Source organism: Dryobates pubescens, chromosome 22 (assembly GCF_014839835.1).
Source record: "Dryobates pubescens isolate bDryPub1 chromosome 22, bDryPub1.pri, whole genome shotgun sequence".
Classification (NCBI taxonomy): domain Eukaryota; kingdom Metazoa; phylum Chordata; class Aves; order Piciformes; family Picidae; genus Dryobates; species Dryobates pubescens.
The window spans coordinates 6,856,972-6,880,106 of record NC_071633.1 but is presented as its reverse complement, the minus strand read 5'-3'; the positions used below and the strand labels follow the sequence as shown (position 1 = coordinate 6,880,106).

The 23,135-nt window shown below is 41.8% G+C and overlaps 1 protein-coding gene across 1 annotated transcript; it reads left to right on the top strand.

Moving 5' to 3' along the window:
- The first annotated feature begins 10,146 nt into the window (after positions 1–10,146).
- On the top strand, positions 10,147–18,209 carry KCNA4 (potassium voltage-gated channel subfamily A member 4). The gene is made up of 2 exons (XM_054171826.1): positions 10,147–10,860; positions 11,680–18,209. The coding sequence occupies exon 2, from the start codon at positions 12,450–12,452 to the stop codon at positions 14,436–14,438; it is 1,989 nt and encodes a 662-aa protein (XP_054027801.1). The 5' UTR covers positions 10,147–10,860; positions 11,680–12,449; the 3' UTR covers positions 14,439–18,209.
- The last annotated feature ends 4,926 nt before the right edge of the window (positions 18,210–23,135 follow it).

The following is a 23,135-nucleotide window of genomic DNA, read 5'->3' as shown; positions in this document are numbered from 1 at the left end:
AAGTTTGAAGTTAATACAAGAGTGGAACAAGGAATTGTGCTGGAGCAAACCATCCTCAAATGCCATTTTTTATGGTTTGGCTTAGTGGAAACTGGACTTGGGCTGTGCCTATGCAAGTAACAGCTATGAGAGGAAATGAAAACACATGGCAAGAACAATTATAGACAAAATCTATATGATGCTAAGATTATCAGGGGAGACCTTCCTGCTGTCTACAACTACCTGAAGAGAGGTTGTAGACAGGCAGGGGTAGGTCTCTTCTCCCAGGCAACCAGCACCAGAATAAGAGAACACAGTCTTAAGCTGCACCAGGGGAGGTTTAGGTTGGATGTTAGGAAGAAGTTCTTCATAGAAAGAGTTATTTGCCATTGGAATGGACTGCCCAGGTACATGGTGGAGTCACCATCACTGAAGGTGTTTAGGAAGAAACTTGATGGGATGCTTGGTGCCATGGTTTAGTTGGTTAAATAGTGTTGGATGATAGGTTGGACTTGATGATTTCAATGGTCTCTTCCAACCTGGTTTATTCTGTTCTGTTCTATTCTGTTCTTTAAGATTGTGGTGCTCAAACACTCCTCTACCATAAGAAAATAATTTATTGCTTGCAAATAGGCAAATGTCAGATGTTGCTTCAGAAGTATTAGGGGTAATGTGTGTTTTACCTTGCCATAGTGTTACTAGCTCTCATTGTAATTTGGAGATCATGATCATAAGAAGCACACAGTGATTTCAGAATGAGTCTAGAGAAGGGCTGCAAATATGATCCAAGAGCTGGAACAACTCTGCTATGAGGACAGGCTGAGGGAGCTGGGGTTGTTCAGCCTAGAGAAGAGAAGACTCCAGGGGGACCTTAGAGCTGCCTTCCAATACCTGAAGAGATCCTACAGGAAGGCTGGAGAGGCCCTTTTCTTAAGGGTGTCTAGAAATAGGACAAGGGGGAATGATTTTAAGCTGAGGTAGAGTAGATTTAGACTGGACCTTAGGAAGAAGTTCTTCAGTACAAGGGTGGTGAGACTCTGGAATAGGTTGCCCAGGGAGGCTGTGGTTGCCTCTTCCCTAGGGATGTTCCAGGCCAGGTTGGATGAAGCCTTGAGCAGCCAAGTCTAGTTGAGAGATGTCCCTGCCCATGGCAGGGAGGTTGGAGTAGGTATCTCTAAGGCGCCTTCCAACCTAAGCCATTGTATTATCCCTATACATTGAGCTGTGCTGTAACTAACTCAACAAGGAGTATCAAGTAAAAACGACTGTCCCACAAAAGGCAATGGATCTAATGGCTTCCTTTTAGTAAGATATGTTTGTTTGCCTTGTTGAACCAGTGTGTAGAAAGTGCTGAAATGCCACAAACAGTGTAAATCTCAGCAGAGTGAATTAAGCGGTGGCATAAATATCTTTTAAAGGTTAGCTTTCTTGTCACCTGTAAACAAAAATCAGCCCATTTATGTGTATTGTGGGTCTTTAGTTTGTCAGCATCTTGATTGCTACAGTCAGATGTAATTGCTACTCTGTGAACTTTGCAATTATCTACTGTGTTCATTTGGGTATTTTAAGAAGGAACGCTGATATCAAAACCAATTATGATTTCCCTAGATAATGGACATTTTTATACCATTCCCCCCCAACCCCCCCACTAACTTGACAGAGTGCATTGTTAATATAAAGAAAGTTCCAGAATTGCATAAACCCCCTGATCTGTCAGGCATCTGCTCAAATGTAAAATAACATTCATTTAGAACTCCCACTCTGCTGAACCAAGACTTTATAAATTACCCCGTAAAGCTGGTAGTTGCTCATTTATCTGTCTTCCCAGCTAAAGATAGGTAATGGACTCTTACATATGCAGGCAAAGAGTAAAGTTCTTTTTTTAATTTGTGGATAAAACAGGGAATTGGTTTTGACTGGATTCAGAGAAAACTATTATCAGGATCTATTTGCTTACCAATCATTACAATACAAATTCCTACCTTCAGATGTTCCACATCTATACTGGGCTACTTTAGCCACTTTCAGATTGATTTTCAGCTACCCCCCTGTCTTTCCTTTTTCCACTGCCTACAAGAGCAATATGAGAATCAAGAATGTAAAGTATATTTCACAGAAGGGATTTGTATTCTTACTTTGGTTTGAAGTCGCAGTTGGAATTCATGCCATATGTGTAAAAGAAAGCAAAGACTATTTAAGGCTTGATGTATTTTTCTGAGTAACATTTTTCCTCCTACAGGTGATTCAGATACCACGTTCTGTCATTTAATAACTCTGCAGATGCACAAAGGAAACCCTCAGAGAGCCGTGAGTTGGGTAGCATAAGCTCTGTGGATCTGTGTCCATGTATCACAGAATCACCAAGGTTGGAAGAGACCTGAAAGATCATCAAGTCCACCCTGTCACCACAGACTTCATGACTAAACCATGGCACCAAGTGTCCAATCCCCTCTTGAACACTTCCAGGGATGGTGACTCCACCACCTCCCTGGGCAGTACATTCCAACAGCTAACAACTCTCTCAGTGAAGACCTTTCTCCTCACCTCCAGCCTAAACCTCCCCTGGTGCAGCTTGAGACTGTGTCCTCTTGTTCTGGTGCTGGTTGCCTGGGAGAAGAGACCAACCCCCTCCTGGCTACAACCACCCTTCAGGTAGTTGTAGACAGCAGTAAGGTCTCCCCTGAGCCTCCACTTCTCCAGGCTAAACAATCCCAGCTCCCTCAGCCTCTCCGCATAGGGCTCATGCTTGAAGCCTCTCCCCAGCCTCATTGCCCTTTTCTGCACATACTTGGGCACCAGAAATATATCAGTTCCATGCTGCTGAAAGAAAGAGAGGAATTCTAGGCATATCTTGAAACAGTGAAAGTGTTTCATATGTAAATCACGTGGTACCAATGAGGTCTGAGTGTGCAGGTGTAATGCACACGCATTTACATTGTTCAAATGCCTTTGCTAAGAGCAGTGTTTAGTAGGTCATTCTTAACAGCTTCCATTTCAAAACTCTTGGTGGTGATTAAATTGGCAAACTTCATGGTTTTGATAACCATTTGTATTGATAAATAGTGCATATCTGTATGTTTGAATTGGAGTTATGAAGAGACACCAAGGATCAGCCCTAAATTTGTCTTAGTGAGATTTGCTTGGCTCCTTCCTAACCTGGAAGAGAAATGCTGCTTAAAATTGAGATTGAACTTGAAGTGGATGACTCTGGACTGGTTTCAAGGTCATAGTTGTTTTTGACTCCCAAGATGCTGAACTCATTCAGGAATAAAATCGCTTCAGATTGCTTACTTACTTTCAGCTATATCAGCAATGATGGCATCTTGGAGTGCAGTTCCCTTACTAATGTGCTGAGGGAGTTTTGCAAGCATATTATTATTCACCATGGGATCCATCAGATAATCACAGAACCTTCTGTCCTACCAAGTCAGACATAATAGTGCCCAGCAATGTAGCTTGTTGCTTTTAATGCTGCTTGACCAAGGATAATGAGAGAAACTTGGTCTCTAGAGCACCCTCATCAGCACTACATTCATTCTCAAATACTCATTCTCTGATTTAGTGAAAGTGTCTGGAGAAACTCATTTTTCCCTTTCCTGAAGGAAAATAAAGAATGCTGAAAGATGTTACTTTCTAGTACCTCTCCAGTGTATCTGCCTGAAGTGCGCCTGGCAGAGAGGACAACGAGCCTGTCCTGGTAAAAGATGTACTGGATTTTTATACATTAGTTCATAGAATCATCCAGGTTGGAAGAGACCACCAAGATCATCCAGTCCAACCTAGCACCCAGCCCCATCCAATCAACTAGACCATGGCACTAAGTGCCTCATCCAGTCTTTTCTTGAAGATCTCCAAGGACAGTGACTCCACCACCTACCTGGGCAGCCCATTCCAATAGCAAATCACTCTCTCAGTGAAGAACTTCTTCCTAACATCCAGCCTGAACCTCCCCTGGCACAGCTTGAGACTGTGTCCCCTCATTGTGTTACTGATTGCCTGGGAGGACAGACTGATCCCCACCTGGCTACAACCACCCTTCAGGTAGTTGTAGAGAGCAATGAGGTCTCCCCTGAGCCTCCTCTTCTCCAGGCTAAACAATCCCAGCTCCCTCAGCCTCTCCTTATAGGGCTTGTGCTCGAGGCCCTTTACCAGCCTCGTTGCCCTTCTCTGGACATGTTCCAACTCAACATCTGCCTTGAATTGAGAGGCCCAGAACTGGACACAGTACTCAAAGTGTAGCTCAACCAGTGCTGAGTACCTGAGCACACTGCTGCCTCATGTTCAACCTACCATCTACTAGCACCCCCAGGTCCCTTTCTGCCTGGCTGCTCTCTAGCCACTCAGACCCCAGCCTTGCAGTGCTGCTTGGGGTTGTTGTGGCCAAAGTGTGGAACTCTGCATTTAGCCTTATTAAATCTCATCCCTCTGCCCACCCATCCAGCCTGTCAAGGTTGCTCTGCAGCAACCTTGGTTGTCAGCTGGTGTCATCTGAAAACTTACTGATGATGGACTCAATCCCCTTGTCCAGATCATCAATAAAGATATTGAACAGGATGGGGCCCAGCACTGATCCCTGCGGGACACCACTAGTGACTGACTGCCGACTAGATGTGGCACCATTCACCACCACTCTCTGGGCCCGGTCTTCCAGCCAGTTCTTGACCCATTTCAGATTGCTGCTGTCCAAGCCAGGAGCTGCCAGCTTTGCCAGGAGTTTGTTGTGGCAGACAGTGTCAAAGGCTTTGCTGAAGTCCAGGTCACTGGACCCCAGACATCCTCTGACCACCACATCTCCCACCAGTCCTTCTCTATTTGTAAACAGCAGGTTGAGCAGGGCTGCACTCCTGGTAGGCTCATGTAACAGCTGGGATAAGAAGCTATCCTCCACACACTCTAGGAGCCTTCTAGACTGCCTCTCCTCTGCAGTGTTAAATTCCCAGCAGATGTGTGGCAGGATAAAGTCACCCACAAGAACAAGGGCAAGTGGTCTTGAGGCAGCCTCCAGCTGCTTAAAGAATACTGAATCAACCTCTTCTTCCTGCTTGGTGGTCTGTAACAGACTCCAACCATGTCAGCCTTGTTGGCCTTTCCCCTAATTCTTACCCACAGGGACTCAACCTGATCATCCTTAATCTCTACTTCCATGACATCCAGAGCCTCCCTAATATACAGGGCCACTCCTCCCCTCCTTCTCTCTTGCCTCTCCTGAAGAGTCTGTAGCCATCTATTACAGCTCCAGTTGTGCAAGGCATCCTACCACGTTTCCATGATGGCGATGACATCATATTTTTCCTCTTGTACCAAGGCTTCCAGCTTTTTTGGCTTTTGCCTTTTGCCTTATTAAAACTCCCTGTGAACATTCCTGAACACGAATTTGCCTTGTAAAGGTCATTTTAATCAGAAGGTAGTCTATTCCTGTAACTAATATTTATTTATTTTGTTACTATAATGATCTAAAATTATTTTACGTAAGAGAGTACATGTTCAACAAATTAGAAGGACAATGGCTTGGCAAGACAGCCAACAGACCATGGCAGGGGGTTGTTTTGTTTAGGGAATAACTTTGTTTTAGCTTCAAGTTATTATTTTTACTTGTGGACTGGAAGTGGTATATTGTTATTCTGGTGGCTGTGTGCAATATTCATTGATTAATCCATTTCATAGCATGTTGAGGTGGTGGTGCAGAGAAGCGGGGTGAATGTGTGCAGCAGTTAGTGCAGAGGATGCTCTCAGAACTGGCACATCAACACTCCTTTTTGTGAAGCACTGCTGTACTCATAAGAACAGACTGAGAGTCTAGTAAGGGGATCTAAGAGCTAGATAGCTTAGGCCCTCTCAGTTGTTACAGAGGGATTTATGGCTCATCTTTAGCTCACCAGAAACCTTACTACATTCAGCATTACGCTCTTTTAGCCAATGGGTTCAAGAGAATTATGACAAAAATGAAAGCCCATTTTCAAACTGGCTCAGATGGAAGCTAGATTTCTAACAGCTTTATGTTGCATTTATACAGATCCACGTGGGGAATGCAATAAGCTGTTCCTAAATTATACACTTAACTTGCTCTGTGGGATACAGAGCTATCTCCTGGCTACTAAAGGTCTCAGTTCCATGGATTAGCTACAGAGGTCTAATCCTGAACTTGTTGAAGCTTTTAACTTCATTGTGGGAAAGAAATTAATGTATATTAGGCTAAAAATATCTGAAGTACCTGGACACTTAATCCACTTACTGAGTGTTCTGCTAAACTCAGAGTTAAGACTTTCAAGCTTGGGCTTCCATGCTGAGGTTAATATTTGGGTTGGGATTTCCACATTCTAATTTCTAGCACAGAATTTTAGCACAGGTATGTTGCCAAATATCTAAAACTGCCAAATTTCAATCCATTTTCAGGATCTCACATGAATGAAAGCTTTGTTCTTAAGCAACAACAGGTTAGGTTTGGGTCTATGTATGAAAACGCCTGCCCCTGTTTGTGTTAAACAATCATTAAGTAATGCCAAGAGGCACCTGATAAGACAGGGAGAATTCCCACACTTAAACACAGATGTGAGGAAACTTGCTGCAGTTAAACTGCACCTGGGAACCACAAGATTTTTCTAAATTTAGGGGTTGATAAGGAGTTTTTTACTGAATTGGGAGTAGAAAAGAGCGAATTGTAACTAGTGGTTTGTCAGGAACTACTGTTTACAGTGTACAAAAGATCAGCTCTCTACAGATTATATCAGATCTGTGTATGTAAATTATTTATTTGGACTGCTGGGATGTGGTGCCACTTTTGGGACCTCTGTGTTGGGCTGCACTAATCAGGCTGTGATAGTATCTTACAGCGTTAGCTGCTGTGGTGCATAAATAGAGAAAGGATGCTGCGGGCTGCAGTTTTCTGTCACCTAGCTGTGACAGCTCTGCTTGAACATGAAGAGAAACACTGTCAGGGCAGCATGTGATTTCTAAGACACTATTTCCTTTTTCCTCTGAATAAAAGGCAACAGAATGGATGCTTCATTCAACAGGTTAGCCCTGATGTACAGGGCTTATTATTTTAATGTGTTAGTTGGACCTTGGCTCTCCCTAGCATTACCATAAACAATCCTTAATGTCTTGAAATGAAGGTTTCCTTCAAAAAGATCATTTCCAAAGTACATTTTTTTTATGCTACCTAATTTTCCTCCAAAGCATTCCTGATAAAACCCCAGTGAGAAATTAGCCTGCCATGTCCTCATGATGTTATCTGATCTAGACAAATAGATATGCAAGTCAGAATTTAGCACCTGATATTCCCAGATTTCATAATTATTACATTTAACTGTGAGCATAGTTTGAACATTGCATATGCAGAAGAATGTACTGATTCTGGAACACAGAAGTAGAGCAAATCCAGTGACACAGTTCATTTTCTTCATAAGTTAATTACAATAGTATCCAAACTGGAGATCCACACTGCTTGCTACTACTTGTCATACGTGTAAGAAGGGGCATTGCCTGATCCAAGTTCCTCCATTCTAAATAAATCCAAATTGTACTTGGAAAGGGAGATCAGCATTAAGAGCAATGCAGTTGTGGGTATCTTGGAAATCTGCGGCAGGACCAAGAATGTAAGATACCTCAATTTTCACACAATTTTTAATTGAAGGCTTTCTCTTCATGTTACCCTGTCTGCCCAGAATAAACAGAAACATTCTAGTCCAAAAATAAGCCACACATGGTATTTTTATCCTAGTTTCTGTGTAGGTCTGTACCCTGGTACAAGAAATGATTCTGCAAATATAAATATCATCGGTGCTTTTACTGCTGTTCATCCTAAACCCAATGGTAAATGGCAGTGGGTTTATAAACCCCAGAAAGTATAAAAGGCCTGCTCTTCTCTGGGTGTGAGCTTCCTTGGATTAGCCTGTTGTAGTACAAGTAGTGAACAGATGTGCTATTCATGCATGTTGTGTGTAAGACCTAACTGAAGATAGGCTGTATTCTGTTCTGCCAAGTACCTCATTAAGCAGTGCCAGACACAGTCAAAAGGAGAGTACTCCAGCCAGTTTCTTTGACAGGGGTGTCTTACTGATGCAAATTCCCTAACAGCCCTATAAACACTGGGAGAGAAAAATTAGTTTCTGGAGGCAAGAATTCACTTCTACTTTGGTACCTAAAGGTCTCCAGTAGTGTAATCAGATGAGAATGGGAGGGGAAAAAAGAAAAAAGGAAACATATTCTGAACCATGTTTCATCACACCTGAAATTATATAGTAACCATAGTATACCATAGTGTTTTCACTTGATATCCTGAGTGCCCACTGCTGCAACATTTTGGTTTTAAAAGAAGTTCCCGATCTTAGGGGAAGGTGGCTGAGTTGTCTTGACAGGTTAGCAGATAAAATAGTGAAGCAAGCATAGGAAAGAGCAAGAAAGTTTAAAAAAAATGACTAAAAGAGAAATAGAGTAATTCCCTTTTAGTTGGGATTTTATTGCCAATTTATATGGTCTAGAAGTGCAAGTAGGTACTGATCTGTAGTGCAGTCTTACTCTTGATTACAGCAGGAAGATTAGTGCTGGACAGAGACCAGGCTCTGCCAGTGTGAATTGCAGCAATTGAGGGATAGCATAAATTAATACTGGGCAGAACAACATAAGTCAAGCTTTTAAAATCCCATGTTCCCTTTGCATGCAAATGCATTAAATTGTTGGGTGTTTTTCTGGCACTGTATACATAGATAAGTAATATTGACATGTATTTCTCCTCAAGATCCCTGTAAAGCAGAAGGAATCCATATGCCATCATACCTTACAGATCCTTTGCTGTGCCATATACTCTTAATTCAGTGCGGTCTCAGATAATGACATATATGTATCCTACCAATGATAGTATCCCTTATGAATATGAAGGACTAGAGGGAATGTAATATATTTTAAAGAAAAGTTACTCTTTTAATACTATGAAAATATAAAGCTGAATGAAATGAGTCACTGAAATCAGTTTAAAATTTGATCAAACAAGAGCTCTGAGGTCAACTGAACTGCATGTAATTATGTGATCCTTATCACATTAGAATTCTTAGTGTTCTGTGTGTGCTGTACGTGTCCCCCCTCATACACCACAGTTTGTTTATCTTTGTTCAAGCATGTGTTAGCTATTAAAAAAGAAAAGGTCTACCGAAGTGATTGGACTGGTTCAGCGTGTCTTTATACTTGATGGCCACTAACTTTTTCAGTTTAACCATCACATGAGACAAGAACAAGAAAAAGCATCTGAAAGTTTGGAAGAAAGGTAAAAGCTAGATGAACATTTCAGCGCTTACTGGAATGAGCAATAACTGCGCTAGGCATCAGAGCCAGAGAAATAACACAGACAGTCTGGGTTGTGCCACAAGGTATCTGAAGGGGAATAGTCACCAGGCTCTCTTGGTTTCTCTGGACTGTGGAGGAGTGGAGCTAGGCAATGAAAAAAACTCCCAACCCACTTGCTGTACACATTGAAGTGTTGCTTCCATGGTTCTATCTACAGCGCTCTAAAGCACCCAATCCTTTTTTTGCTTTTGGCATGTTAAGTAGGAGTGTCGACATTTAGGTGTTTGGGTTTGAGGGGTTTTCTTTGAGATGGTAGAATTGTAGTTGCGTGTATGTGTAGAATTAGGAGTAAAAGTTGATTTGGCTTCATTTCCAAAAGCTGTGAAACTGGCAGGCTCTGTGTTGGTCTGAGCATGCTGGGCTGGAGCAGCAAGGGCTGTTTTCTGTTTTGCTTGTACCGTTGGAGGCTTTGGGGAGAGCAGAGTGGAGGTGGGGGCAGCTCTTTCTTTTTTTCTGCTAAACTTGATCAGCACTTAGTTTTGAAATTCTCTGAGGCACCCCAACGATGTATTTTTCTTCCTTAAAAGAAATCCCAGAGAATAGGAGCCGGGACTTGCATCGTGACTTTGAGCACACAGGCTTGCTAGCCAGCCCATGCCGTGTTCAGCGCTGGAACAGCCATTTCGGGAATTAATGCAATAATCCAAGAAAAGGGGAGACAGGGGGTGAAGCGGAGGTGTCGTGCCGAGCCGCGCCGAGCGCAGTGCGGGGCTTGGCCGCGAGGGGCCGACGGCGGGCAGGGAAGGGAAGAGAGAGAGAAGGGAAGGCAGGCGCGGGGAAGCTCCGCGGCTCCGTCTGTGTCTGCCGGCGGGCGGGGGCAGCCGCTGGGCAGAGCGAGCGGGCCGGCTGCTGGTGCACCCCTGCGGCGCGGCCACCGGCTGCCGCCGTTCCTAGCCGCAGCCGGCCACAGCCGGGCAGTGAAAGCCTTGCGGCTGAGAGCTGCTGTCTCCTCTTGGTGGGGTTTTTGATTTGTTTTGTTTTGGTCTTGGTTCGGAGTTTTTTGTAAGCATTTACCAAAAAGCGGCACAACAAGTGGATGGTGCCGGCGGATGCTGGCTGAGCCGCTGCCGTTCGGCCGTGCCTGGGGAAGAAGCTGCAAGAAGCGACAGCCGTCCTGCCCTCTGTGGGAGCGGGCTCGCTACGCGGATTATTTCACGTCGATTTACAAATCTCCTGCGAAAACTGGGCTTGGAAAGACTAGTGACCACGCTGATCCATTCATTCCATCTCTCACACACACAAACACGCCGCCTTCATTTTTTTCCCCTTCGGAGCAGGACTCTCGCTTGTTGCCTTTCGCCAATGCCCGGGCGAGCAGCGGTGCCAGTGCCTGTGGCTGTGCAGAGCCGCCTCGCCCGCGCACTCCCGGCGCTCTTGTTGCACCCGGGCAGGAGGGAGAGAAAGAACTCGTCAACCTGTGGTGCCGACTGACCGCACACACCTGCAAATGCAGAGCGGCTGGCATAGCCCCCTCCTCAGGACTGCTGTCACCAGATCCTTACATTAGCAAGAGCGGCTTTGCTGTTTCTCTGCCTGGGAACTGTAAGTACGATAGCGTTTTTCAGGTCTTTTTCTGCATGGCACGTAGGTATGGTTTTAAAAATAGCATCATTTAATAGTTCATATTCACCTTCTGTCATGTATTAATAGATGGAGCTATAAATGAGGCTTCTGTTTCACAGGGGGGTGTGAGTGTGTGTTTGTGAGTGAGAGTGTGTGTGTGTGCTTGCATGTAGACGTTGCTTCGGTGCACCTGCAGTTGTGTTTTCTTGACATACATTAGAGAATTTTCACTTGAGTGAGCATCGTACGTGTCCGTTTGCTAATTAAATCCAGCGAGATGTTTGTTCTGATTGAAACACAGTTATAGATGAAAACGTGACATTCCTGCCTCGTGTGTTTCTATAAATATAACGAAAGCTCTTTGTGCAGATACATTTATTTTTTAGTATTCGGTATAGGTGTGTGTAGGTGTTATCTATTACGTCGGTACTCAAAGACCTGAATACACTGTGTATTGCAGTATTTTTGTTCGTGTTTATATGTGTTGGTGTTTCAGAAGCATGCATATGTTTGTGTGTGGATGCAAGTGCTTATATGGGTGGGGATTTTGTATCTCTGTCTTTATATATGTGACATGCCCACCCACATCCTTACCCACAGAGTCGTTCAAAATCTCTGTGCATGTGATGTGGGTGTGTGTGTAATACAGAAGTGTGAATAGTGTGGGTAGGGGAAGATTTGAATACTGTGGTAATAGATGACACCGTTTCATTTGATCAGTGTGACCTTTTGGGAAAACAAGCCAATCTTTTCCCCTCTTGTTTTGTTTATTTTTGTGTGTTTGTGCATGTGCCTCAGGTTAAGTGCTTCTTCTGCATGACCATAACCAAAGGGTGACCCATCCACTCCCTTATGTCCTATGGGGACCTCAGAGCCAGCTTCTCAGTCTTCATCTCCTCCTCCTCCTCCTCCTCCTCCTCTTACCACTGCTGCTGACACCTTGGGTGCTGCTCCCAGGTTTGAGACGTTGTTGACAGGCTGAAGAAAGGATTTGCAGAGACCTCCTCACTGTGTAAATAAAGTGATGGCTGGAATTAATGTCAACTTCCCAAGTAATGACATTAAACAATAAGATTGCTAGACCAAAGCTTTACCAGGAACAAATTATGAGGAAAAAGACTATTTGCATTTGGTTGCAATGATGAACTAAAACCATCTGTGGAGAGCAGGTACCCTCTGGTTTGCATATTTTTTTCCGTCTTGAATGCAGTCTTTGAAGCCTATAAGGTAGCTATGATTCTGGCTCTGTGATAGCCACAGGAGATAAATGAAAATAAAAGGGTTTGGTGGATGAAAGAACAAGGCCTCAGCTGTCCCCTGGTTCAATTCAAGAGCTTCATCTTTTCTTATTACAAACCAGTAGTTTGTGTCAAATGTTCTGGACAACAAGAAAATGCAGGTCTGTGGTTCTCCAAATTATCAATTCAGTGTTACAGCTGTGTTGTCCTGCTCTATGTCCAGCTCAAATGGCTTTGAGCTTTCTAGCAAAAGTTAAGGTTACACTGTAAATAAAACAAAATCGTTTTGCATTAAGTGATTAAAAAAAGAAAAAGGCAAGCAGTTGCAAAATGGAGGTTGCAATGGTGAGTGCAGATAGCTCTGGGTGCAACAGCCACATGCCCTATGGATATGCAGTCCAAGCTCGGGCCCGAGAGAGAGAGCGGCTGGCACAGTCAAGAGCCGCAGCAGCTGCGGCTGTAGCAGCAGCAACAGCAGCAGTGGAAGGTGGGGCAACAGGTGGAGGTGGACCATATCACCACTATCATCAGGAAGAGAGTCGAGGTGCATCCTCCTCTCATGGTGGGAATGCATCCCGTGGCAGCATGCCCCACCGGCAGAGCGGTAAGAGGCGGAAGAAAGGGAAGAAGAGGAGCCACCATTTAGGAAGTAGGGAGTGTGGGGCCTCCTTCCCCTGTTCTGAGCTGCTGCCTCTCAGTGGTTCTGAAGAGAGAATACTGAAGGACTTAAGTGAGGAGGAAGAGGAGGATGAAGATGAGGATGAAGACGATGAGGAAGAAGGAAAGCTCTACTACAGTGATGACTATGGGGAGGATGAGCTTTCATACTTGGACCAGCCACCTGATGATGGTGGAGGCCCTGGGGGTTACAGCTCTGTCCGCTACAGTGAGTACGAGTGTTGTGAGCGTGTGGTAATCAACGTGTCAGGACTGCGGTTTGAGACCCAGCTGAAGACATTAGCTCAGTTCCCAGAGACATTGTTGGGTGATCCTGCGAAGCGAGGGAGATACTTTGACCCTCTCAGGAATGAATACTTCTTTGATAGGAACCGGCCCAGCTTTGATGCCATCCTGTACTACTACCAGAGTGGTGGTCGGCTGAAGAGGCCAGTCAATGTACCCTTTGACATCTTCTCTGAGGAGGTGAAATTCTACCAACTTGGGGAAGAGGCCATGCTCAAGTTTAGGGAGGATGAAGGGTTTGTCAAAGAGGAAGAAGAGAAACTTTTGCCAGAGAACGAATTTAAGAAGCAGGTTTGGCTGCTGTTTGAATACCCGGAGAGCTCCACTCCAGCCAGAGGCATTGCTATTGTCTCTGTCTTGGTCATCTTGATCTCCATCGTCATCTTTTGTCTGGAGACTTTGCCAGAGTTCAGAGATGACAAAGAATTCCTTGTGTCCCTGAGCCTAGGGAAGGGGCTTTCCAATGAGTCACTTCACCTGTATGCTGGGGAACACACCATCTTCAATGACCCGTTTTTCATTGTAGAGACAGTGTGCATCATTTGGTTCTCCTTTGAGTTTACAGTGCGCTGCTTTGCATGTCCAAGCAAAGCACAGTTCATCAAGAACGTCATGAACATCATAGACATTGTTTCCATCTTGCCTTACTTCATTACACTGGGCACTGACTTGGCGCAGGAGCAGGGCAGTAACGGTCAACAGGCCATGTCTTTTGCCATCCTGAGGATCATCCGTCTGGTCAGGGTGTTTCGCATCTTCAAGCTCTCCAGGCACTCCAAGGGTTTGCAGATCCTGGGTCACACGCTCAGGGCCAGCATGAGGGAACTCGGCCTCCTCATCTTTTTTCTTTTTATTGGAGTAATTTTGTTTTCCAGTGCTGTTTACTTTGCAGAAGCTGATGAGCCTGCCACCCATTTTCAAAGCATCCCAGATGCCTTTTGGTGGGCTGTAGTGACCATGACTACAGTTGGTTATGGGGATATGAAACCCATAACCGTGGGGGGGAAAATAGTTGGGTCCCTGTGTGCCATTGCGGGAGTGTTAACCATTGCTTTACCAGTGCCAGTGATTGTCTCCAATTTTAACTATTTCTACCACAGAGAGACTGAGAATGAAGAACAAACGCAGCTGATGCAAAACGCAGTCAGTTGCCCTTACCTCCCAACAAATTTACTGAAGAAATTTAGAAGCTCATCATCTTCATCCACAGAGGATAAATCGGAGTATTTGGAAATGGAAGAAGGAGTTAAAGAATCTCTTTGTGTAAAGGAGAAAAAAAGTCAGGACACGGGGAATAGCAGTGAGTCAGAGAAGAAAAACTGTGTAAATTCAAATTCTGTGGAAACTGATGTGTAATTTTGAACGTTTCCAAATATATTTATGCATTAAAGAGTGCAGTGAAAATAATGAAATATGCAATCAAGAGTCCACAGCATACGGTAGTATGCCATTTAATGGTTAAATACAAATAAAAAGCATTGCTAAACTTGTATTACATATCAAGTAAATGGTATAACTCGAGGAAGGGATTGCTAGATCTGATGTAACTTCAGACTGTATATTTTTATTAGAATGCAAGTGTTTTTGCACATGAGGCTGAAAAACTCATTAAAACCAAGTCAGTTTTAAAGTGGGTGCATGAACTGTCGACATCACTAATAACAGCTCTGTGGTAAAAGTTGGCATTCAGAGGTATTTACTATGTAAGAAGCAATGAAGTTTGGTAGTCATTTATCTGTTGATCAGTGCTTTAATAGCAGCTACCATAAATCATTGGATACCATAGTCATTGTTTTTTTTCCAAATGGTAAATTTATTGTAAAAAAGATACTCTACAGAAGATAGATTCTAATTTTTTTTTTTTTCCTTGAAATCTATAATGCTTGTTTTTAACTGGAAATTTACTTGGAAAAAGGCTGCTGACCCTCCAGAAATTGTTTATTTTTATAACTCTCTTTGGAGGCATTGCAGCATTCGTTGTCTAATAATGAAAGAAATGAAGTGAGAGTATCATTTAACCTGGTCTGACTGCAAAGGCAAAATGACTGGAATGCTTTTTTGCACTACTTTATATGCTGGAGATACATTGAAAGAGACTTCATACTGTGAATGTTTACTAATGTAATAGTTCAATGACAATCATTGGAGGAGTGAATTCTGCATCATATTTTATTGTTCCTTTTTTTTTTTTTCTTTATGTGATGCTGATGGTGAAACAGCTAACATTACATTAATTCCATACTCTTTTTAATTATGAATATCTGTGAACTGAAAAAGGATTGTGAAGTAAAATTTTATAATCAAAATTATTTGAAATCAGTGTTTTCTACTGATGCCCTCAAGAAATACCAACCTAATTTATGTCTTTTTCCTGGTTAATTTAACATTCAGAGTCTATGATTAGAATGTGCACTTCGTCAGTGTTGAAGAAATTCAGTGTATGGGAGGAGAGGTAGAACTAATAAGATACTCAGTGTTACAGTACTGACAGTTGAGAATTGCTAACTTTTAGCATACTATTATTGGTGCTGCATTTTCCCTTAATTACAGCTTTCACCCATGTGTATTTGAAGCAACATTTAAGATCCAAAATAGGCATTCTGGGATTCTAAATGAACATGTTGGGTCCCATGCAGTCCTTGAGAAAACATTCCGTGATTTCTTTTCACTGATTCTTAGGCCAGCTGTATTTTACTGTGTGTCAAAAACTTCCATTGCCCTTCCTAGGAGATTAAGGTAGGTAAAGATTATCTGGCCTATAGTGCATTCCAGACTCCAGAATGAAGTAGGTAAGATACTGCTGCATATAACATAAATAATAGATTGATAACAGCATGTTTCCAGGCCTACAGTCACCTAGGGAAGGCACAGTTAAACTGGAACTGTTTTTGAAGAGGCACTGTGGAACATTCCAGATGATAAAACTTGAACCAAATTGGCATATGCACTTTAAGGGCTGGGACAGGCCATTATGAGACAAAGGGGCTTACCAAGACTACTGAATTACAGTAGGCTTGCAGTATTAATTTAAAGCTGAATAGAGGATTTGCATGGGGAGAGAACTAGTTAGGGATTGATTTAGTTCTGGAGCTGAAAAGCAATGGTAAAAGCAATCCAAACTGAGCACCCATGGTATTATACATAATAATATTACCAGACAGAGCGGTACCAACCAGAACACAGACATTTATTTTTCTTTAATAGTTAGTTTTTGCTTTCATGGGTTTTCTGTGAACCACCTCTTTGAAAAGTTTCTCTGCTTGTCCTCTTTTGCATTGCAGAACTAATAAAACCGAAGAGACACACAAGGCTGTATTATGCTGAGCGAGACCTGGTTCAAAATTTGTGTTTTGATGTCTGATTCCTAATCCAAAATCACAGAGCAGGCTTCACTGTCTTTTTTGATGAGAAGCATTAAACAGAGCTCCTTTTTAGTGTGGTGGTATTAATTCCAACTATGTTTGAATGAAACAACGTGGTAATTTCTATGGGGACAGTATCAGCAGTGCAGATGAGCATTCTGTGAAATCTGTTAAAAGTCTGTAACTGAAAGTGTTTCTTTAACAACTAGTTAATGGTGTAAAGGGTGTAAAGAGTGTAAGAGTTCTCTTGTAAGCTAGCTTGTTAGTAGTTCTGTATAATATCAGAGACCATATAACGCCAGGAACCATGGCAAGAATATAAGAGTGAAAGAAATCCTAACTAGGTAAATAAAGAACTTAGAGGAAATAATTAGTATGTGTTTGCAGTATTGACTGGTTGAAAGGGAAAGTGGTTTGTTAAGAGGTGGAATTTTAGATCTCTAATGGAAATAAGGAGCAAAATTCATTGAGTAACTCTTAGAATATGTTCACACTGTGAACATGGAGCTCAGCATGAGGTAACTGCTTCTGTAGTTACCCAGCTTCTCCAGCAAGTCGTTCAGCTATTCTGCTACCAGTACACAACCTTCTAATTTAGAACAAGCTTGGTAATGTCTACATTATGCTGTGCTCATAGCAGTATCTCACTCTCTAAAGAAAAAAGTCTTACTGTAAAACCTTGTAGCAGTTGGCAGAGCAACGTTTTAGGAGTGTCAGCACTACATACTGCAGTACTGCATATCCTAAGGTTACAGTGGAGCCTGTTCTGCCTCCTGCAGTAAATAAACCTATGTACTTCATCATTATAAATTAGAACTACTGTAGCTTAATGTCAGATCATGCTATCAGGTTGTTGGCAGAACATTCTTAATCCCAGAAAGAACTATGCATTCCAGAATGGAAGCAAATACCTTTACTTGGGCTGGCATATGATCTGAGAATTCAACTACCTGTTGTTCCAGTCAGTTACAACACAGCTTAAAAATGCCAAAGTCCTACCCCTAACTTGCTAAAACCCAAAGATCCCAAGTGCTTGAAAAGAAACACAGATTTCCACCAAGGTGAAATTGTGTGCCAGTGCAATTCTGTATTTGAACTGTTATGGCTCCAGATTACTAGGACTGCATCTCTCAGAGCTTTCCCAGTCTTACTGGATGCTGGCAACTCTCAGAAAAAAGAGTTCTATTGTCACTTGGGCATTTTACATTTTAAATTATAGCTGTGAAACGTATTCCTGATGTAACTGATGTGAATGGAGTTACACTAGGGATCATTTTAGTTCCACTAATGTAGTTCAGATGAATTCGTATTGACATACATTTCAGCTAAAAATAATGCAAAATGAGATATTTTGATATTTCAGGTTCACTTGCAGTGTGAGAAACTTAGGAGGAGTTCCATTAAAATTCATGGGATTGCAGCAGCATCAGATCAGATCTCAAATATAGGCTGATACTTAACTGTACTGGTACTTATTTAAAGATATTCATAAATCTTAAGTGCCAAGGCAAGACTTATAAAGAGAGAGTTTTGCCAGCTGAAGTATTGGTTTTAGTGCCTGACTTCAGGGATCCATAATTTTTTTTATTACAGTCATGGGGTTTTCTGAAGTTTCATTGATTCCTTGAAAATTTCATCCTGGATGCCAAAACTCAGATCAAAAGAAATGTTGAGTCACCCTGTTAAGGAGTTCTTGGCAAAGTTTTTAGTGCTCAGTTAAGCTTGCTCAGTATCATTCCACAAGAGTCCAATCCCATTTGATGGAAAAGGCACTTTGTTTGTATGGGAAGGGAAATTCCTCTTGTCGTGTAGAGTCTATTTGTTTGACATCTTATAATGCAGAATAAATTTGAGAACTCAAGGGAGTGAGAAAAGCCACTGCTGGCATGGTTACATCTAAGTCATGACAACGGTGTTCTTGGTGTTTGGGGGTACTAATAGGCATTATGGATGTCTTACGGTCACAAAAAATGAGATTTGACTGTGTTTTCAATCAGTAAAAACCTTCAAGTAGCTTTGGAATGTGAACATGATTTTGCATAATAGTGGTGTGCAAAGAGTTTGGGATCAGGTCATAAGCTTGAAGTAAAGGATAAATAACTTGTGATTCCTGACATGGAAAGATCTTGTCAAGTACGCTTTCAGGTGCAGAGAGTCATTTGACTCAGGATATGAAAAATCAGTGTGAAACTATCCAAGAATACAAAATGCTTCATATTTGGATGGATGTAAGATAAATACACTGTGGCAGAAGAGCAAAATACCAGAGTGTGTAACTAGTTCATGTAAAGCCTTTCCTGCAGAGCAATGAAAAATGAAATGTGTCTTCCTGCTGATCCTCAACTCATAAAACTAATTCTGAGTAAAAATTATCTTTTATCATAAGCTTTGCACTTTACTGATAGTCCTCAAATTAAATATGAACTGCTCATGGTGCTTTAGACTGTGGCACTAGCTTCCTCTTTTTCTTACTGGATCCTTATTATTTCTTACTGTTCCCATGTCCAGTTGTAAGTACAGGACTTATTTTTTTTTTCTCCTTTTAATTTAATTTTCTTTTTTTAATTGGCATGAGACAATAATAAAGAAAAACAAAGATAAAGAAACCTAAAATCTGTAATAGCCAGCATATAAGTTACATATTTTTGTTATCATTACATAAGATCCATAACATCTGTAGACGAGGGACTGGGTACGAATTTTCTCGTTGCTGTAACAGAATGACCAAATGCTTCTGATTTTGCAGTGAATGAGATCTAGTGTATCGATTTGCCATATCTGTGCACCTCTGTTTTGAAAGAAATGCTTGTGGAAAAATTGGCAGTTTAAAAAAAACCACCTGAACATTCCTTCACTTCCACAGAGATCATCTAATGTGGAGAAAACAACTGACAAGTTAGTTCTGGGTTGGAGCGCATAAATGTCTCGTACTTGAGAACCAGGCACAATCAGGAAACTTGACATACTGCTACCATGCTTTCTGTGTATTCAGAACTCTGATGACGTTAATTCTGAACAAAAACTCATTAAAGCATCATGTACTGAGGTGGTTGAATTAATTGTTATTTATAAATCCTTTTCTGTTAAATCATAATGTACCTTGAGACCTTTTTCTGCAACAGGTCCTTTGGAAAATAAATACATACATGTTTAAGAAGAAGATGCTTACATGTTAAATCTGATAAAATATTCTAATTGAGGGAAAGTAGGTAAGTAAAAACTGTGGTGTTGTTCCCCCCCACCCCACTTGTGCATTTGTGGTATTGCCATTGAAAACAAATCTGGGCTAAAACGGTTGAACTGCTCTGCAACTGCAAAAGAGAGACTTCATGCATTGTGTCTATTCCAGGTACTTGGTGACCTTGGAAGCAGCAGCAGCTTCATCTTGGAGGGTCAGCTGCTGCTACTGCATCATGCAACTGGGAGGATACTTGTTACACTGGGCAGGACCAAGTGGGGTGGGAGAGTGCTGTGAAGTTTTTAGCTTGTCTGGTAAATCCATGCTCCTGCCCCAGCTATCCTACTGGAGTGCAAAACAGGTTTTAAATTATTTGCTCTAAAATACCATGTAACCTTTTTGGAGAGGGAAGTGTCAGCTAGTTTCTAAGCTTCTGAGCGACTCAGGTCCACATTCACAAAATATACTTTTAGATACCTGATTCTGTTAATTTCATTAGGAATTGGGTTGCAAGATGCTTCTTGAATCTGTGACCAGGTGGATTTGCTTAGGGTCAAAAAGAAGCTCCTGGGGTGGAACAGGTTTCCCAAGTGTTACAGCAATTCCTTAAGGAGCGTAGGGAGTGACAGAACATATTAAGATCAATCTCTTCTTCATACGGGGCATTTGTGTTGAGTACACAGAGGATGACCAAAAGCATCATTAACTTTAGATAGATACTTTCTTCTTAACAGCCAGAGTAGGCTAAATTTCTCAGTTTATGTATTTAGTCCTAACACTTACACAAGCTATTTCAGTGGGAGAACACACAATAGCTCTGAAAGTATCCTAGCCAGTGCTTTACTTAGTATATGACAACTGAGAAGATGAGTGGTTGTTTTCCTTTGTTTGCATTTATACTGATAAGATTATGATGCAGAATGATGCTGTAGAGGAGAGATTGCTCGGAGTGCTTCACTGATCTGTCTTCATTCTTCCTAAGTGAGCAGCACCCTGCAATATGCTTTGGAAAGAAATCCAGCCATATGTGTGGGGAAGCAGCATTCCCTTTTCTCTTCTGTCTTGTGCTATCAAAGGGCAAGGCCTGCTTGATGCACTGTGAAACATGCTTGCCCTGCACTGAAGGTTCAACCATTGTTTCTCACTCCTGTTTCAATTAGATCAGTGAAGGTTTGTTTTCAGTCAGAGCCCATGATATCTGTCTTTGATGTGGCTCATGCATTACATGAATGAAGTTTAATTTCTGCCTTTTGTTGTCTCCTTATCAGTACAGTTTTATAATGAATTCAAGGTGTCATTCAGTGACAGCTTCTTGTTGCACAGTGAGCCTGAACATGGAAAACCACAAAGGACCTGATATAAAATAAAGGTAATTTTTGGTTTTTTTTTGTCCAAATGCAATAAGATATATTTATATTACATCAAAATATATAGTTTCAGGTTAAAGATGTCCTCTTACATTCATGGACTTGTACTTTCACAGTGCCCTCAATTTGCCCTAAGTTCATCAGGAAATTTAAGACACTGGATGTTTTTCAGGTCTCATTCTTGTAAAGCAGAAATCTTGCACATTTTTCAGATTAAAGGAGGCTAAGGACTAGTAGCTTTTCCTGCTGCAGTCTTAAATCTTAGCTGCAGGTACACATGCTGAGAAAAATATGTTTTCATCCCAGAAAAGGAGTAGAAAATATTTTTGCGTGTTTAAAGGGCATCATATTTTACTGTGTGTCAAATGACAAGTTCAGATATGTTATTCTAGCAAGAATCTATCCTACTGCAGCGAGTACACGAGTACACTGGAGATATTGTTGGCAAGTTACACTTCAGGTTTTAGTTCTGTATACATTTATTTCTAATCATTACTTACAAGCACTGTTATTGTTCAGGACTTACAGATCACAAAATTGACTACAAAAATACGACAAGGATTTCAGCAAAAGGGAGGAACAGAAAGATTTAATGCTTCTGAGTATCCTCGAGATTAGTGATTTTGGTGCCATTTTGATTGGTCAACATCTGCTCTAATAAGTGATACAGTAGGTTAGAAGGCAAAAGTGTGCTCTCAGGCTAGTAAAATGGAGTGTCTATAAAGAGAACTACTTCTGAATTGATGCAGGAAAAGTGCATTTTAAATAGTTTCATTTTTGGGCTCCCAGAAATGAAGTCATTCACTAGCTAATGTGGAAAATGTCTGCTCTGATGGCTTGACTGACTTTGTTTCTTTGGAAGGAAAGAACAAGTTGTTTTTCTATCTTTTTTTGACTCTCTGGCTTTCTGTGGTTTTGAACTATACCTAGTAGAAGTGACCAGAGAGTCCATGAAGTTTTCAAGTATTGTGTTGGTTGTACTGGTACATGAAACAATAGATGTGATTTAAAAATGTTCCCATAATAGTTGGGTACCTTAGAATGTAACATTGTCTACAGAGGTACTTCTAATTCTCAGTTCTATGCTTGAAAAGCTTCTCTTGATGTCAGACTAACTCTGAAAAGGCACATAACATCAATGGGCAATTTGAGGTAGTAAAACAAAAAGTGATAGGCGGAAGCAAGGGCTGGCTCCTTCCTAGGGGCTGGGAGCCAGAAGCTGAGATTGATTACACAGCCGTCAGAGCTGGGGCCTTGCCAGCCAGGATTGTCCCACCCAGCAGGCCAGGACTGCCAAGGGCAGCTCACAGCTCAGTCCTGCAGAGGCTGAAGGCACAAGATAACGTTTAATCAGGGGTTCTGGATCCTATAGATCAAGTGTTTGAGTGGGGGCATCGGATGAGGCTAGTAAGGGCCACTAAGGCGTATTAGAGCACTCTTTGCTCTGACAAAAGCCTTGCATTTGTTGGTAAGCACATTTCATTAGGTCTAGGTTTGTTTTACTAGGATGGTTTGTTTTACCAGGATGCCATTGTGGCTCAAGGTTTGTCTTGCTCCAGCCAAAATTGAAAATGTAAATTTTTTGAAGTCCTAAACACTGAGCAATTGTTGATTGTTTTGCTACTCTGAATTTTTTGCTTTTAAGCATCTGTGGAACTTATTTCCTTCTTCAGCATTGTATTGCTAGCTTTGCTGCTGCCAATGCATCTACAATTATTCTGCTAAACTCTGTTGCTGCTTGCTTTTTATAGACAGGGTACTTGTGCTGATAGGCCAGAATGTCTTCAAAGGCAAAGCTGGCTTTCAACTGTTGAATGGATGGATCACAAAGATACTATCATTTGTTAACTGGGAAGCTGGGGAATAATTAATGATGTTCTGATTTGGACTGACATCTAGAAAGATGTTTAAGAGCCATGCACCATCCTTTTTAATTTTTTTGACTGAGACAATTAGGTTTTTGCTGTGCTTTTGGTGGCTAGTGTCAACTGTGGGAGCTGTAGCAGATTTTGGTGTTAGGAAAGCATACTCAGCTATAGGAAATACCTAGAATTTGGTGTCTTGTATGTATTACAAGACATCTTAGCTCTGCTGTTATAATTTTAAGGTAATATTTGAAATACTTGAGGAGTCTAAAAAGATGAGT

Bases quoted from the DNA above. Each gene is read 5' to 3' on its own strand.
- KCNA4 (XM_054171826.1), top strand. From the start codon at position 12,450: ATGGAGGTTGCAATGGTGAGTGCAGATAGCTCTGGGTGCAACAGCCAC.